Below are 17060 nucleotides of genomic sequence, written 5' to 3' on the forward strand. Positions count from 1 at the left end.
TCTCCCTCTCTCTCTCTCAATGTTGGTACGCAAATGCGCCTTTTTTCAAATGACACGGTGCTCTTTTTTTGGCGGAGGTGCGCATGCGCACCTGCGCACCAGTTATGTGCAGCCCTGACTATATTAGAGTATTAAGTGAAAATGACTATATTAAAGTTTTAAGTGAATTACTGAAACTGCATTTGTATAGGAATGATTCTGTCCTATTGGCAGATAACTACTCTAACAGTGTCTAAATTTAACTATTTTCAATTGGTTAGTATTACATTTTGTGACAGTGTGGTGACACTCATTTTAATGAAGACAAATGTGTGTATTTTGAAATTCATTTATTTGACAGAGCTGGAAACTGATACATACTTGTTTGTGTTTACCTACACAGTCATCACAGATGAGCCAAACAGAGTAGAGGATGAAGAAAGGAGAACAGGAGAAAGGGACACACAAGAAGGAGATACAACAGACAAGAACGACAATGGAGACAACAATGAACAGGAACACCAGAACAGACAAGAGTCAATGAGTAACATGACTGATTTAGGGACTGCAGATACAGGGCCAAGGCAAGTGAGACATCACTGCTTTCCATCCAGCATGTTTGGCCAGCAAAAGAGATCATTTCAACCGCAAACAGCAAGTGATGAGGGATTATTATTTCCTCCTTCCATCCCTTTTTTCTGTTTAATCTGATTACTAACAACTTCTAATAATTTGACATAGTTTATGATTTTATTTTATTTTTTTTTAAATAATAAACCCGTTTCTGATTCTGATTCTTTGATTTATTTTTGACATATGGGTGTTGAGAGATGTATCCATATCTCTTAATGTTGCTCTCAAAGTGCACAAGATTGATGCTTTTAACTTCAGTATTTAAAAAAAGTCTTCCTGGGGGACCCCAGAGGAGGTGAGTTCCCCCCAAAATAGCACTTTATCTCTGCTTATGTAACTCCGGTGTAGTGTCCCCTCGTCAACAGATTACTCAGAGCTGGTGATTACTTTCCTGCATTTCAATGGACAGCATATAAAAAGGACACGTGAGCTGCATTGCTTAAGAGATCCTCTCATGCTATCTCTTTTACAAAATAAGTGTCCAGTCAACAACAAAACATCAGTGATCGTATAGTGGTAGTATATTTTTCACAAGCAATGTGAAACATTAAACTTATACAAACTGGTGTACAAAACTCACATACCTGCGTTGATCTCCTGGAGTGTCTCTACTCTTTCTTCTCCACATCTCTTGTCCACCATCAGAGATTGCAAACATTTCAGAAACAGCTAGAGGTAGGGGACAAACAACTTGTTCGCTGGGCATGTCAAAAACCTCCCTGCTTTGATCAAGACTTTAGGGAGCCTTTCAGCCCCTCTAGCAAAGGGACTGGAAAGCAAGCTTTGAAAATGCAGTACCATCTACATGCTGTCATGTTCCAGACACTGCTCTCAACCACTCAGGGCCTGCACAAATACCTGCAGAAAGAAACAATTGACTTGGTGCAGGCAGTAGATTACAAAACAGCAGTTGAGAACACACTGAAAAGTTACCAAAGTAACGAGAAAGCACATGAGGTCTATGACAAGACCAAGGCCCTGTGCAATGATCTTGATATTCCCGAAACTGTGACCCAGGAAGAAGCATAGATATATTGGAAGACTTTGTAGGCAAGGCATCATGTGGAGCAACATTAAACATAAATAAACTGGTGTACAAAACTCGCATACCTGCATTTCAATGGACAGCATAAAATGACTCGTGAGCTGGGTTCTGGTGCTCAGATTAGTTATTGATGATCACGTTGATAAATCATATAAAACAAATAGCCAATCACACTAAAAATATGTTGCTGTGACTGTGAGCATTAAACAATTAACATTAAACTAAACAAACACAACAGTACGTTATTGTCCTTATAAAATAAAAACATACATTTAGTCCACCGAGATAATACAGGCACCTTACCCTCAAGAGATCCTCACGTGCTATGAGAATCTCCCACAATCCATTGCCATAACAAAGCTAATGCAGGCACACGTTTGTGACACCAGATGGCGCAATTGTGTATGTGCGTGTCTTGCAGTAGAACATTTGACTGTAGCGCCGCCACTATGGGCTAAGCCCCGAATGTTTCCAGGTCCAGGCGACGCCCCTGGTCAAAGCATTAATTCATGGATTTGACTAACCAGTATCAGTATGTTGTTACTTTGGCATCATTTTGAAACGTGTATTACAATTAAATCACGGTAAAATATGTTCATTTTGTTGTAGTTGTAGGCAGCCCCCTTGCCAGCGATTCTCTCTCTAGTTTAGCATATTCAGCCCGGTTGTGTGCCCGGAAAGAACCTGGATTTTGGAGGGCCAGAAAAACTGTGAAAACAGTACCCGTTAGCTGAAACTACCCCTAGTGGAAACGCAACAAAAAACGGGTCGGGTTTGGCACGGCACGCTTAAACCGTGCTACGCGCTGCAGTGGAAATGCAGGGAACCAAAACTGCCATGTCATGCTGGCAGCCATGCTGAACACCCTGTACTGTAGAGCATGTATTTCTGGTACAGTAACAAACAACAGATAACTGTCCTTTACGTTTTGTGAAGACAAATCTAACTTAAATATATACTGTATTTTGTGAATTGTCATAAAGTTATATAGGGCTAGATCATTTTTTACAGTATGATATAATATGTATTGCATGTCTAGCTGAACCAGTAATTCATTGAAAGTATGGTTGCACTGACCTCTTTGGGTGACATTTTAAGATTGTTGCATGTGTAGTGTGCTCACTTAATTTTAGTATTCCATCTGCTAGATGGCAACAACAGTATGATTTCATCTTATATAAAAATAAACTTCAAAAGTATGAACTAAACTACTTATCATTTAGATAGAGTTTAGTGTTTAGTGAGTTTCTAAATGTATGCACTGACTGATCCGTTGAAGCAATAAGGAAACAAATCACTTTTCATACAGCCTTTATGAAAGTGTATTCAGTCTCAGAAAGTTTAATCTTGCTCTATTTAGATTAAGGAGCAGCAACTGACATTATTTTCGATAAAGACCTGAATGTCAAATATAAGGTCCACGGGCCATGCTTGAGGTACAGGCAATAATATCACAAAGTACTTTAGTTGTATATTTTAAATGTTTATTGATACAGCCCCATGCTGCTTTGGTTTCAAAAAGGTCTTAACAGTCAAGTAGTTTGATAAAAGAAAAATAAGCAGGTCACTGAAACAAGAAACATATATTTTGTAACAAAGTATCCTTGGCTGTTTCACTGAATAAGTCAATACTGTACACACATTTAGGCCTTACTGTTTGTAAACCATAACCAATAACCCTCTATAAATCAGAATAAAACATGTGATTCCTACACAGCTAATATTAAAATCATTACTTAACATTGAGATTTTTCTCCTTCATGTTTCAGCAGTAAAATAAAAGCAACTAGTAGCTGTTTTCAGAAGTCACCTGCTCCACAGTCCCATAATACATATTGTAACCACAGGAGTAAAGCAGAAGGTGCTGTGCTAAAGATATGAAAAACATATTTACAGAAATATTCAAATGTCTATACAGACAATGTTATACTAGTTAGACTAGGAAGAGTTTAACATTTTGAGAAACATTTCAGTTAGATGAGAAAATTCATACCACTAGCCTAAAGCTAAAGCCGGGAGCCAGTAAGCATAAAGACTAAAGGCAGGTAGAAAACAGCTAGTGGTAAGAACGTGACATGATGGATCCAGATTTGAACTTAATCTGTACAAAAACAGAAAACAAGCACTGGTTTTTTTAATAGAGGATTTTGCAATCTTAACACATCTCTTGGTAAACAGTCAGGAGCAGTAGAGGCACTGTACAGATTTGTCAGGTTAATGGATAAACATAAATACATTTTTGCACAATAAATTGTGAAGCTATGACTCCCTTACTCGCTTAGTTGAACACATCCAACAAAGGAGTTGCATCATGTTTTAATATGGGTTGGTAAGTGCATTATAAACCCTGACAGAGTGGTAGGTTTTTTTTTGTAGCATCCAGTCTTTTTGCTAAACATAGCTATGCACCTCCTGGGTCCTGTAAACTCCTCTTGAACAAGAGAAAAGTATTTTCTAAGTTGTAATTGCTACTTAAACTGCTGAATTCTGGCAGCTGTTTGGTCATTCTCCTGACTGCTTACAAACGGAGAAGTGAACAGTGGTGGTGCAGCCACTGAAGTGGAGTTTGAGACTGAATTGATATGAGTGCTAGTGCCTACTGCCACGGAAGCAGTGGCTGCTGGGTAAAAATGGACATCTACTGCCACTGTAGTGAGGCCCAGGGAGACTTGGTGAGAAAGAAGCAGGGGATGGTTGCCATGTGAGATGCTGAGGCTGTGGTGGATGGGCGCTCCACCTGCCTCAGCACTTTGAAGGGTTAATGAGGAGCGCAGGCCCTCCTGATGCCTTGATGGTGGAGAGGGGGAAGGTGAATGGGAGGGTAAAGATGATGGGGGAGGCAGGACATTGTGGCATGGGCTGCAGCGGTTATCTCCTCTGCTACTGGTCCAGTCCTCAGCACACTGCAGCTGGATGCTGGGCTGGGACAAACTGCTGCGCTTCTCCTCCTCCAGAGAGGGATCAATCTGAAATAGTATAATGACAATAATGCACATTTAACTAATTGAATTAACTATAAGGTAACATTTTGGCACCATGAGATGTCGAAAGCTATGCAGTTCTCAAATCGTTGCCAGTTGAGAGGCAAATGTAGAACAAGAGAAGGTCACTGCAGTAGTTATCTTGAAATTAATTTAGCTTTTCATTTCTTCAACATTCTCATGATGGACAGTTAAGAGAAAAAATCATTTCAGTTCAAAATAGTTTTCAGACATCATATTTTGTATTACATAAAGTCTTCATGTACTTCCTAATATTATGCTTACATTACCCACAATGCAACTTGGTTGCTTAGAGGTTAGTCTGAGATTTGGATGTGGTATGCTAATCTAATCTATTTGCATGCAAAGATGGCCAATGGGCTATTATAAGTCTGGTAAACTCACTTCTTTCTAATCCCTTTGTTTTTATTTATTTTTTAACCTTAAGGAGATTTTTCACACTTTATTTTCTGAACTACCACAGCGCTACATTATTTGTTCAATCTGTGAATGCCAAGTCATCCTAAATTTAAAGTCGGAGAAAGAATTTCCCTGGACAGGTTTTCATGTGTTTCTATTAATCAAACCTTTGTGTCGAGAATGGGCTCAGGGTAAGTTTCTACAGTGACTGAGTAATCATCCAGGGCAGGCTGTGTGTCCTCCTGAAGATCCTCAAATGTAGGCTCCATCTTCACCGTGACCAGGCTCAGGCCTGGAGGAAGGGCTCGGGTGTCTGATGTGTTAGGGCTCTGCTCAATCACTGTCACACAGTCATCATCTTCAAAAGCTCTGAGCATAAAAACAACATTCTTACAAACAGTCAAAGAGATCACTTGCAAGGCCACGCTCATGTATTTCTATTCCTGTGAAATAATGCAGATACCTGTTTTCATACGAACGTCCTTCAGCACGACATTCAGTGTGTCTTATGGGGATACCTAGATTCCTCTGAGCTGCCAAAGACATTCAAAATGTAAAGGAATAGTTTGGCATTTTGGCCAACATGTTTTATTTGCTTTTTGGTGGAGAGAAAATTGACACCACTCAGAATTTTTACTTTGAGACAGAGTCAGGCTGTTTCCTCCTGTTTTCAGTCTTTGTGCGAAACAGCTAAGTTTCCAGGCTGCTGAGCATTCCACACATTTAGAAAAGCAGCTAATATACTATGCGAGACTCTCTATTTAACAGTAACCTGCTGCCAACATTACCAACAATGCAACTGGACAGCCAACAGTTCTAAAAAGATCTGGAGTTCTAAATGGCTAATGTAGCTTCGAGCTGTTAGCCACAGGCAGAGATATAAGAGATAAGGAGGGTAACATACAGTTTAATTATCAAAGTTGCACATTATTATTTATCTGGCACAAAGAAATACTTATACAACTTTCTTTTTAGATATATATCCCAAAACCTGTAAACAGTCGTTATCGGTAATATAATTCACCTTATTAAAAGACATGATAGTGGTATCAATGTTATATCTTAATCTCTACCCTAAAGCAAATAAGCATATTTCCCAAAATGTGATACTGTCTTTTGAAGAATAAAGATTTTTCTGAAGTTTACCATGATCAGAATGTGAATTAGGTGTGCTGACATTTGAGGCATCTGAGGATCCCTGACCTGCTCGGACGGTTGGTGCAGCTTCATTCTTCTGGACCACTGCATAGAAGGTAACAGTGATGAAGATGAAGGCCAGAGATACACCCACTCCCACCACAATGGGGATGTCATGTTTCTCCAGCACTGGCAGCCATGATGGAGACTGCTGTGTTACTCTGGAGCGTAAAAAAACAGAAACATCATGATATCTTCATGTTTTTAAAAAGAAACACTTTGTACAGCTTCATCTTCACTACACCCATCACGCCTCACACATAGCTCACAAATGTTGATCTACCTGGGGTCATTGCTGGTCATAGGTGATTGGGAGGTGTTCCTCTTCAGCCACTCTGTAAGTTCTGAGTTATTGCCAGATTTAGTTGACTGAACTGGGTCACCTTGCTGGCTGGTATTCAGCTGTACCTGGTCAGACATGTTGACCTGATGGACAACAGGAATCTTAGTTTCCAGCGTTGAAGGATCTGAGGTTTGATGGATGGTTGAGATTGAAGTGTGGTTTTTGTTTTGGAGTGTAAAAGTTTCAGTCTGTGCCAGAGGAGATTGTGAGTGGAGCAGTGGATGTTGTGTTGGAGACGAATGAGCAAGCAGAGACATGGTTGAAGTTGACTGAGTGTGAATTGGGTTCTGTTGAGGCTTTGTGAACGGAGAAGTTGGAGGTTGTGAGGCAGGCAGATAATGTGGGATAGTCCATAGCTCAAGATGGTACTTCGTAAAAAGACTTGGAGTAAATGTTTGCCGTGTGTCGGATTCAGATATTTGTGAGATGGCTGGTGATGGCTGCAGATCTGTTTTCTGGTGTAAAAGTAGACTGTGGCGCTGGGGTTTGGTTTGAGAAATGTGAGTTGAAGTTGGCTCATGGTAGAGTGAGTATATTTTACTTTTGGTAGTCAGTTTGTGTGTTTTTGTTTGGCGCAACTCAGCTTTTGAAGCAGAAGACTGAGTAACTGAACCAGAATTGGTCATCTTAGCTGGGGTTACAGGACTCTCTGTTGTAGTCGATGAATATGAATCCTTTTTGAGAAAGCCAAAGGGTTCACCCAATGAAAGGTTGGACGTCTCAGTAAAGGGCTGTATGATATGACTGGCTACAGACACAGCATGGATGTTAGAGCCCTGAGGATCAGGTTTTATCAACAATTCGTCACTGACTTGCTGCTGAAATTGTGTATGTGGTGATGTTACTCTCAAATGGAACTGACTTTCAGTAAGTAGATATGTCAAGGTTGTACCCAAAGCTTTGTTGGCGGCAACTGATGTCTGGCTGAGTGTTATCGGTGGTTCACTTTTTGAAATCATAAGAGGAGCTCTAGTATGCTGCAGGGGTGAGTAGATATCTACTGACTGGAATTTGGGATGTGGAGGGGGTAGCAACATAGGAGGCTGCATCTGTGTGACTAACGACTGAGTTGGACTGGTTGTTGGATGATTTGGGTTGTGCTGTAAAAACCAGCCAAGTGGTCGGGATGGCATCTTTAGCTCGGCCACTGCTCCCTTTAAGAGTGGAGGCGAAGAAGGTGCTCTGTTTGTTGTAGCATCACAGTGGGGTAAGGAGCCTGGAAATAGAACAAAAAAGTTGACAGGAAAAATATGTTTTACTAAAATTTGAAAAACAAAAGAAAAATGTCTTTTAAGATATGTAAAACTGCCAAAAGACCAGAACTATCACTAATACATTCTATACTTCTACATTTCTATTAAATACAATCAATTGTTAGCAATATTTAGCATCAACGCTGTAACTAAATCAAGTTTCACATAAAAACATAATATTTGCTTGGCTACCCTGGGTGGCCATTTCAATATTGGCCTTTATTTTATCCTGTGCAAGATCTCAGCAATTTCTTGACTATAACAATGTTGTCATAACCCATAGAAGTATTTTTCCATACATGCGGCCTCATGTTGCTGTGCCTGCACATGTGGATTATGGGTTGTCCCAAGATGTTGCTCAGCCATAGAGTCACTGGATTGGGACACTGGCAGGTCTTTGCTTGTTTTGGTGCTCTAGAAAATATGAAAGACTCTTAGTTTCAGGACTGGCACAACACATTGATACTATCAGACATGAACTGAGCCACGAGAAAACGAATTGGCATGTATCATGACACAAATATCAGAGAAGTGATGAAAATTCACAAAATGTCAAGTTGCAAAGACCACGCACATTTAAGAAAATGTCATAGTTGCCACGAATGAAAACTGGACATAGAGTTCTCACATTCATTTTGTAGCCAAACAGTGTCACACACAATCCAGAGCAGAGATTTGACAATTTCCTGGTTACTCACAGCAGACAAAACCAGTCTTGTCTGTTTGCCTCTATCAGCTGGACGATGTTCAGCTTAAGACAGAGGACAGCATTAAAGACAGCATGGAGAATTAAGTATTTCATATGCACTGTTTCTTCCAATAAAAAAATAAATTCATATCCAATGCCTTGGCAACTAAAGGTACTTTAGTACTTTAAAATGACAAAGTAAGAAAGCAACATTGTCGTATAACTATATAGAGAGTAAGTACTTCAAAGTTAAAATATCTAAGTTGTGTTTTTAGTTGTATGAGGTATTTTCACACTGCAATTGAAGAAGAAACAGTGACATTCTGTTGACACACCTGTGACAGCGAGGATGCTGCGTCTCTGATGTCGTCCGGCTCGGTTCTCAGCAGTACAGAAATATTCCCCGAAGTCAGAATACTGCACATTTAAAATATGCAGAGTTCCATCTTCTGCTTGGACCACAAGATATAAAGTAAAATGAATCACAGAGAGCTCAAACAAAGTCAAATCCATTTAAGAAATATGAGATTATTCCAAGGATGTTTGCTTCCGAAAAAGCTTGCACTGAAAGACCTGATGGAAATAATGGCAAAGTGCCTCTAACCTTTACTTTCACTCACCATCAATGTGTCTGTCCTCAGTGGGGCTGATGGCTGAATATGTCTCTGCTCTGCCCTGGGTCCAGCTGTATTTGATAGGCTGAAGCCCAACAGCCATGCAGGGCAGGTCCACTGCCTCCCCGATCCTGCAGCTCACCCGATCTACGAAGGTCACTATGATGGGACTCACTGGGATGAGAAAAATGTAATACAATACACTTTTTTACAAATGAAGCAATATCAAATATTTTTCTTAAGAGTATTGTGAATATAATATAATGTTGAGAAATGTAATGTATTTGAATTGTACCCCCTAAAAGACTCTTTAAGAAAACATCTAAAAATCGAGAAAATACCCTTAGACTCCAGAGGGTTAACAGGTATTCCTCTAATACAATTAGAGAGAAAAAAACAGACTTTACTCAGTAGCAATAGGCTCTATACTGTGAATTGTGCATACAACTTTGAATTGACGAAATTGACTACAAGATTTAAAGTGATGACTTTATTGGAGTCTGTATTCAAGTTTTTTTTTCAATCCTACCTCAAGAGTTTTAGGACATTTTGGAACATTTATGCAAAAAAAGTAAGTTTTGACATGGTCCTGAGTGACTTGACCTGGACTTCAGCTATTGATTTTGAGGAGTAGTCGACACAATACATTGCATTTCAGTTTATGTTAAGATTACCAGCCACTTTCAGCATTGCTGTGTTGCGGCTGTGGCCCAGAGTGTTGGAGGCCTCGCACACATACGCTCCTTCATCGTAGTTCCGCGCTGAATTGATGTACAGTGTGGCATTTCTCAATCTGTATGAGAAATATGTCAATAGTCATTTATTTCACTTCATTTAGACTTTTCTAAGTATTTGGATTCTTTGTTAATGATGGTATGCAAGAATAACACAGTTTCCTCAATAATCAAAGGTAACAATGGGTGATTGATGTACAAATAGTACATTTGCAGGTGAAGTATCCCTTTAAGTATATGTAATTTAAAGTACTTTATACTGTACCTTCAATCAACTATATTTCTAAATGGTTGCTGATCAAACCCAAGCACTTTAAATCAATTGTACCACAGCAAAAAAAAAATGTGTTTAAAGCTTGCAACACAAAAAGATGAACATCTGAGTTCTTCATCCTCAAATTATAAAATACCGAAAATATTATGAACCATTTTTTGCTTTTCAACAAAAACACATTGACGTACCCAAAAACGATTTTCCCTCCAGTCTGCTTGGAGTGGCCTCTCTTCACCCAGCTGATGGAGGGTGGAGGATGACCGGACACCTCACACTCCAGCACCACGCGAGCCCCCATAGGCACCGTCAACACCTGGGGGCGCAGTTTCACTGATGGAGGGGCTGCCAGGAACAGAAAATAATGATTGTTATTACACACACAAGTTCAGCTTCCAGATGCACAGTTTGGGGGCTTTTTTGAAATTACCCACCCAGCACAGACAGGGTCGCTCTTCTGGAGGTGAGAAATCTTTGAAGGTGGATGTTGGAGGCTCTGCAGAAGTAGCTCCCACTGTCATCCTCCTGGACACTACAGAGAAAAAATCAAGACATACACTTTTAGAAACGTTTCAAGCCTGACATTTAGTTATAATATGAGCATAAATATTGCATACGGTTATGTTACAGCACACCAATGTACAGACATAAACTGCACGCACTGAAAACACGTAAACTATGACTTTAATTAAATGTATTACGTCAACAAATGTCACTGTATTAGGTTAGTTGACGCAATCATATTTGAATTTAAACGTAATATTATTGCTTTCAACGAGCCTAATACGGTTATGTGAAATGTGTTACCTTAATACATTTAATTAAAGTCAATGTTTCAGTCTTTTCAGTGCATAAGGCATGTCTTTAAAAACACTAAGTATATGCACGCACACACACACACACACACACACACACACACACATACACACACCTGTAGAAGAAGAGGTCTCCACTGGGCAGCATGGTCTGATGGCCTTTGGGAGAGAGAAGCTGGCTGTTTTTGAACCAAGCCACCTGTGCTGCTGGTCGGCTGTATGGGGGTCTGCAGGTGACTGTAACATTTTCTCCCCTCTTCACCGTCTGGTTTACAGGCTGCTGGACGAAACTCCATTCCATATCTAGAAACACAACATGTGTGTCACTTAGAAATGAGTGTTTCAATCCTGCTGAGTATGTACTAATCCCTGTTTCGCCGTTACAACTAAGCCAGGCATCAAGAGTCATGTTTCGTGAGTAGTTGTTGTTTGATATATGACTGTACAAAAGAGTCTAAGACGAGCCATATTGTAAAATAGGTAAAACAATCAGTAAACAGTGGAAAAAAACATGGAATATATTATACTATAATAGATACTTTTATATTTCTGTAAAACCATTTAACCATGTAGTGTTTTTATTGTTTCAGATGTGTGTTCTTTTTCTACTTGGCTATTACACAAAAGCCAAGGCTAATACAGGAAATGTTTACATTACGTTAATTCTCAGATAACAGATGAACAATTAAGTGTAGTTTTAGATTTAGAAGTTAAATCAGCCACAATGTTATTTGACTTGACACAGCAGTTCACGTTCGAGCAGTAAATATTATTCACTCGTAATAAAAATAGTGAATTAAAAATGAAACAGTTTACTACAGATGTGGTGCACAGTACCGGCGGTCAGCAGGAAGGCAGGCTGCGACTTGATGGTCTCTTTGTGGTTTGACACTTCACAGTGATACGAGCCCTCGTGCTCCCGTGTCACGTTACTGCACACAACACAGAAATAAATTCAGTCAGCAGTACAAAAGCTCCACACGGTGTGGATGAAAACTATAGGTTTTATATTAAACATATTCATGAGCAAAACTCAATGCTACATTTTTATAGTGCATTGTTCTTTTCTCATCATTACAATTTCACAATAAAAAATGAATATTCCTCTCGTCCCGTGCAGTGCTGGACCTGAATGTGAGCAGCTGTCCATTGTTCTGCAGGCTGAACGAGGACGAGCAGTTGGACAGGAGGCAGCCGTCTTTGAACCAGTGCACCATGGGAACAGGGAAGCCGCGGACAGCGCAGTGCATGGAGACCTCTGTTCCCATAACAACGGTGATGCTGTCTGGGCCGTGGATGAACTGCAGCCTTCTAGGGACCCCTGCAAGGTAGAGTTACAATGCTTTGAGATAACAGATAATATATTCAAATATCTCTTTTAATAGCACCAGGTGTGAAAATGCTGCCCATGGTTTGGTTTGTAGGAAAAAGGTTGTTATAGGCACACAACCTCTCCATCTTTAAACATCGAGACTCAGTCAATCACCCTGTCATGAGATGTATTACCAGTGATCTCTTTTGTAAGCATCATTGTATTTTATGTGATAGAGTTGGATGGTCTTCTGTCCAAGAGAGATGTGACACTCATATGGAAGAATACTGTATAACTGTTCAGAATTGCTCCGTCAACACCAGGCACACTCTTACTTCATGTTTCACGAGCTTGAACACGGAAAAAAATGCTTTTAATTTCGTACACCTTACTCCTGTAACAGAATACAGCACCTCCGTGAAATTGATTTACTTGCAGACTACTATTTGGACATTTAAAAAATGTATCTTAAACCTTTTGTCTTCGTTTTTGTAATTGACATTATGGCATTGTAAATGAAGGTCACCCTTCTTGATCTTTCTCAAGTAAATAAAGGTTGAATGATTGTATGAAATACTTTTTAAAAATAGAATACAAATCTTTAAATTGGGAACAGATCATTTGTCAGGCTTCCTAATAGTTTTAAGAGATATTTTCAATAGTAGAACATGTGTATAAAAACTAAAACATGTATATAAAGGACTCACCCTGCACAGTTAGTTGAGCCGGCTTGCTCTTCTTGCTGATGTTCAGTAAAGGATTGTGCGTTACACAAATGTATATCCCTTCATCCTCTAATGTGACGTTGAAAATATGCAGAGTGCCTGAGGTCTTCTTCTGATTACCACCTCCATATTCCCCCTAAACATGTACAGTTATGATACATTTGGGTCAGAAGTTTCAATAAAACTAGATAAGTGTTATTCGGTGCTCTTCAAATCAGTGCTCACCTGAATGTGTCTCCCTTTTGTGACTAATGTCCCGTCTTTGAGCCAGGTGATGCTGGCAGGAGGAGAACTTTCTCCTGACACACACTGGAAGAAAACTCCCTCTCCTTCTCTGACCGTCTGGACCTGCGGACTGAAGAAAACATCCTCCAAACCTGGAACACACAGGATAAATAATAATGTTAACATATGAGCATGAATAAATGTGTGATGTTGGACTGTCTTAAAATAAAAAAGGACAAAGACTCACCCAGTTCAGAGGAGACAGCAAAGCTGGACAGGATGAGTAAGCAGAGGTGGGAAGTCATCTGTGGGAGCGTCCAGATGGAGACACAGATCTGCATCCTACTGCAGATCTCTCGGAGAGGCATGAGGAAACCTCCACACAGCTTCATCCATGGTGTCAGCTGGGGCGTATTGTAGATGTGTTACATTTGAACTCTGTTGAAACTCTGCTGTTATGGACTTTGATGTAGACTGGCTGCTATGTAACAACTCTGTGTCTAGCGTTAAGCAGGTATTGCTAAATATCTACCCCAAAGGTTATTTTAATTAGACAGAAAAAGCTAATAGTTTTAGAAATACATTGTTATTTATGCATAGTGTAAAATGCTAAAGGACACTTATTATTATACTTATTAAAAAAAGTGAAAAACAGTGTCATGTACATTTAAAAATAGCATGAGACGAAGCCACCATAACATATTTGAGTCTGGGGGAGATAATCCAACAGTTTCAACCCAGCGATTTTAAGTCAGCAGCGTTATAGAAATATAGGATGGATATATTCTTCATTAATATGACATCTCACATTTTTCACTGCACTACTACCACTTCCTACACAAAAGCTGCCTTTCAACACCACTGAAGATGCCGTTTGCATAGATTCACTTCTAGCAAATGAATTCAACAGATGTATTTAAAATGTCTCTCTCTCTGTCTCTCTAGTTCTTAAATCCCCCCTCCCTCTTTTTCCCTTTGGCTTAATTCCTATTTTGGCTGTGAGTCTGTTGCACCGCAGCAAGCTCAGCTTTGTCCTCTTTAGTCCCTTGAATGGGCCCAGCCACTTTATAGAGCTCGCACTGTGGCCCTCCACTCAATGAAAGTAACATGAAAAGAGGCTGCGGAGCTTTGTACTATGAAGATCAGTTATTGGCCCTCTGCAAGGAGAGCTACCCGTCTGATCACATAGGCTTTCATGATCCTCAATAATGCCATGTAAGGCCTGATCCTTCATTGTTTGAACATGCCATACATTTTGATCAGGCAATGCTGAATTTGTAAGACAATATTAGGGAAAATTAAAGGTAAATATACAAAAATGTTGATATCAAGTGGATCATTTATGATTAAGGGGTCAAAACAGATTGTGTAAAGATAAAGGAAAATGGATTTGGTGTGCTTTCAAATGCATCAGTTTAACAGGTTTAGCTGATTTTTTTTTTGCATAAAAAGTACACTTTTAACCACATTTTGGAGAAAGAAATCAGAAGAAGAAAAAACAAATATGGGTTCTACAATTGTGCACATATTATGAGTTGGGCATAAACTAAAATACCTAAAAAAAGATAATGGAGCTAAATCTCCAGTCCAGTGCAACTAAATAATTGCATGAGAAGAAGGTTCAAGGTTCGTTTTTCCCCTAATTTCTGAAACTCACTTGGAGCGGAAATCTGGTTGTCGTAATGTAACTTAAATGTAGCCTTACGAGCTTAAATATAGATATTTGTTAGATGTTACATTTTGTTTCTTTAAATATCAACAAATAAATGACTTACATCCGCAATGTAATTTGTCCTTAGACAATGTCATCTACGGCACCTTTACATTCGAATCGTATGATTGTATTTGTATCATAACCACAATAGCATCACATTAGCCCTGTTGATGTTTATATTCAATATTATCACATTACATATTGCATTATGGTATGCTTTTAGAGGAACAAATAATTAAAAAGATGAGGAAATGTGTTTCCGAAAAATTCATTAAAAGTAATTAATTAGCCCTATTCCCAAAAAAAGCCCTATTGCTAGAGTGATGACATGCTTGACCCAATGAAAAAAACAAAAACCCCTTGATTTCACACATTAGAACATTAGTCATCACTGTTGAACTAAACACATTGATGAATTGCTTGTGGCTGGTTATACTCACATAATGCTGAGAGCCTGTGGGTGTGTATTTGTCTGACACCGCAGATCATTTACACTGTTTAGCATATCATTACAATGTCTTTAGCCGACACACTGACTCGTATGCTCCTTTTTTAATACAGATTTTAAAGGACACTTTTTTCTATTTGCTTTATCTTTAAATTAATGTAACAATTTATGAAATAAACATTTGATGCTGTTTTAACAAGATTTTACAACCCATTATTATCAATTCCATTGAAATACAGGTGAGAGTAACGATACTTACTTTGCACGTGTCCAAGGATTGCTCGAGCGTTGCTTTGCATTCAGCCCATTCGTCTCTGTCCGTCTGAAGTCTGTGCACAACCTCTGTTCTGCATTTACAGAGCTTCCAGCTGGGAGAGGACAACAGCTGCACGCATGTGCCAGCTAGACAACCTCCACCCCTTCTTCATACACAAACAAAAATACACACTCACACAAACACAATGTGCGTCCTCTTTCAAAGCAAATAGCTGTAATGAAGCTTGAAAGCCTTAACTGTACACTCATCATTTAGGCAGCAAACAAAAATGTATAAAATACACTCTCCTCGCAAAACAATATACTGTAATAAAATGTAAAGCCAAAAGACCACTGATTGCGTGTTTATGTCACAAAGTGAATAAAGTCAGTATGTTAGACAGTGGGACGGGTGGTTAAACCTTTTATAAATTGTTGCATGTTACATATAGTGTTGTGATTTTAATGTTGTGCGCTATTTAGCGATGAACTCTTTTTATTTACATGCTTGTTTAACCTCCTCAACGAACTGTCACAACAAAGACACACCGGCACCCAGTGAAAATCAGCGATCCCATTCGCCAGTTGCCAAATTCACTCCCCCATAAATACGCCGACTACCTGCTAGACGGCAGCTATTCTTCTCTTGACAGTTGCTGCCTCAACTCGCCGCAGAGCGGACCGGATCGGATCCCTCCTGCTCCTCCTCACCTCGCAGCAAATCGGACCGGATCGGATCCCTCCTGCTCCTCCTCCTCCTCCTCACCTCGCAGCAAATCAGACCGGATCGGATCCCTCCTGCTCCTCCTTACCTCGCCGCAGATCGGACCGGACCCTCCTCTAACCATCGGATTCAACGCTGAAACAAACTCCAGATAAAGGGAAGTGGCTATTTCTCCTGCTTTTGGGCGTCTAGTTTTACGTCACGAAAGTTACATTGTTGTCTCCTCCCCTGAGTCTCCTTTTGTTGTTTACCGAGGGCTCCGCTTCCAAGCGGACAGGACTTTCAGGATTTTATTAATCCCTGCTAGAACTGTAATTCTTAAGTAACTGGTTTATATTTATTGAACATTATTTTAACCTTATGTTATTATAAGTATTTATCAAAGGAGTGTTTTTAAGGTAACTTTGTACAAATAAACCATTTTACACCTATTGTGCTGTCCTTCTCGCTGTATTGGTGTGGCCGGGAATCCGAATCTTTTAATATAAATTTGATGTTAACAGGCCTCACTAGGCTGTTACATTAGTGGCGTTGTCGGCAGGATTCCTTTTCCACACCATACAGTGCAGAATGGCAGATGACGAATATGAAGCTGCAAGGCCCAATGGGTCATCAGAAAATGGGGGCAGGCTAGAAAATAGTCAGCCTGTGGTAAATGCAATGATGATGCCTTGGTTTATGGGT

General features: G+C 39.6%; 1 protein-coding gene across 3 annotated transcripts; it reads right to left on the minus strand.

Moving 5' to 3' along the window:
* Window positions 1–3124: 3124 nt before the first annotated feature.
* LOC117552089 lies at window positions 3125–16131 on the minus strand. Of its 3 annotated transcripts, none has more exons than XM_034225324.1 (19): window positions 15657–16131; window positions 13483–13639; window positions 13236–13387; window positions 12993–13146; window positions 12102–12294; window positions 11811–11905; window positions 11090–11276; window positions 10593–10690; window positions 10350–10503; window positions 9828–9946; window positions 9160–9327; window positions 8875–8988; window positions 8550–8602; window positions 8151–8265; window positions 6539–7814; window positions 6205–6416; window positions 5522–5591; window positions 5226–5427; window positions 3125–4623 (listed from the first exon to the last, which is right to left on the minus strand). In XM_034225324.1, the coding sequence occupies exons 2-19, from the start codon at window positions 13625–13627 to the stop codon at window positions 4126–4128; spliced, it is 4005 nt and encodes a 1334-aa protein (XP_034081215.1). In that variant the 5' UTR covers window positions 13628–13639; window positions 15657–16131; the 3' UTR covers window positions 3125–4125. The 3 variants fall into 3 exon arrangements, with proteins under 3 accessions (XP_034081215.1, XP_034081214.1, XP_034081216.1); XM_034225323.1 differs by having other exon boundaries at window positions 13483–13673; XM_034225325.1 differs by lacking the exons at window positions 8151–8265; window positions 8550–8602 and having other exon boundaries at window positions 13483–13673.
* Window positions 16132–17060: the final 929 nt, after the last annotated feature.

Source organism: Gymnodraco acuticeps, unplaced genomic scaffold, assembly GCF_902827175.1.
Source record: "Gymnodraco acuticeps unplaced genomic scaffold, fGymAcu1.1, whole genome shotgun sequence".
Lineage (NCBI taxonomy): Eukaryota > Metazoa > Chordata > Actinopteri > Perciformes > Bathydraconidae > Gymnodraco > Gymnodraco acuticeps.

Coding starts and splice junctions, on each gene's coding strand:
- LOC117552089 (XM_034225324.1), bottom strand. CDS start 13,627: ATGAAGCTGTGTGGAGGTTTCCTCATGCCTCTCCGAGAGATCTGCAGT. Junction 8,603..8,874: donor CAGCATCCTCGCTGTCACAG/GTGTGTCAACAG, acceptor CTCTGTCTTAAG/CTGAACATCGTCCAGCTGAT. Junction 6,417..6,538: donor ATGACCAGCAATGACCCCAG/GTAGATCAACAT, acceptor TTTACGCTCCAG/AGTAACACAGCAGTCTCCAT.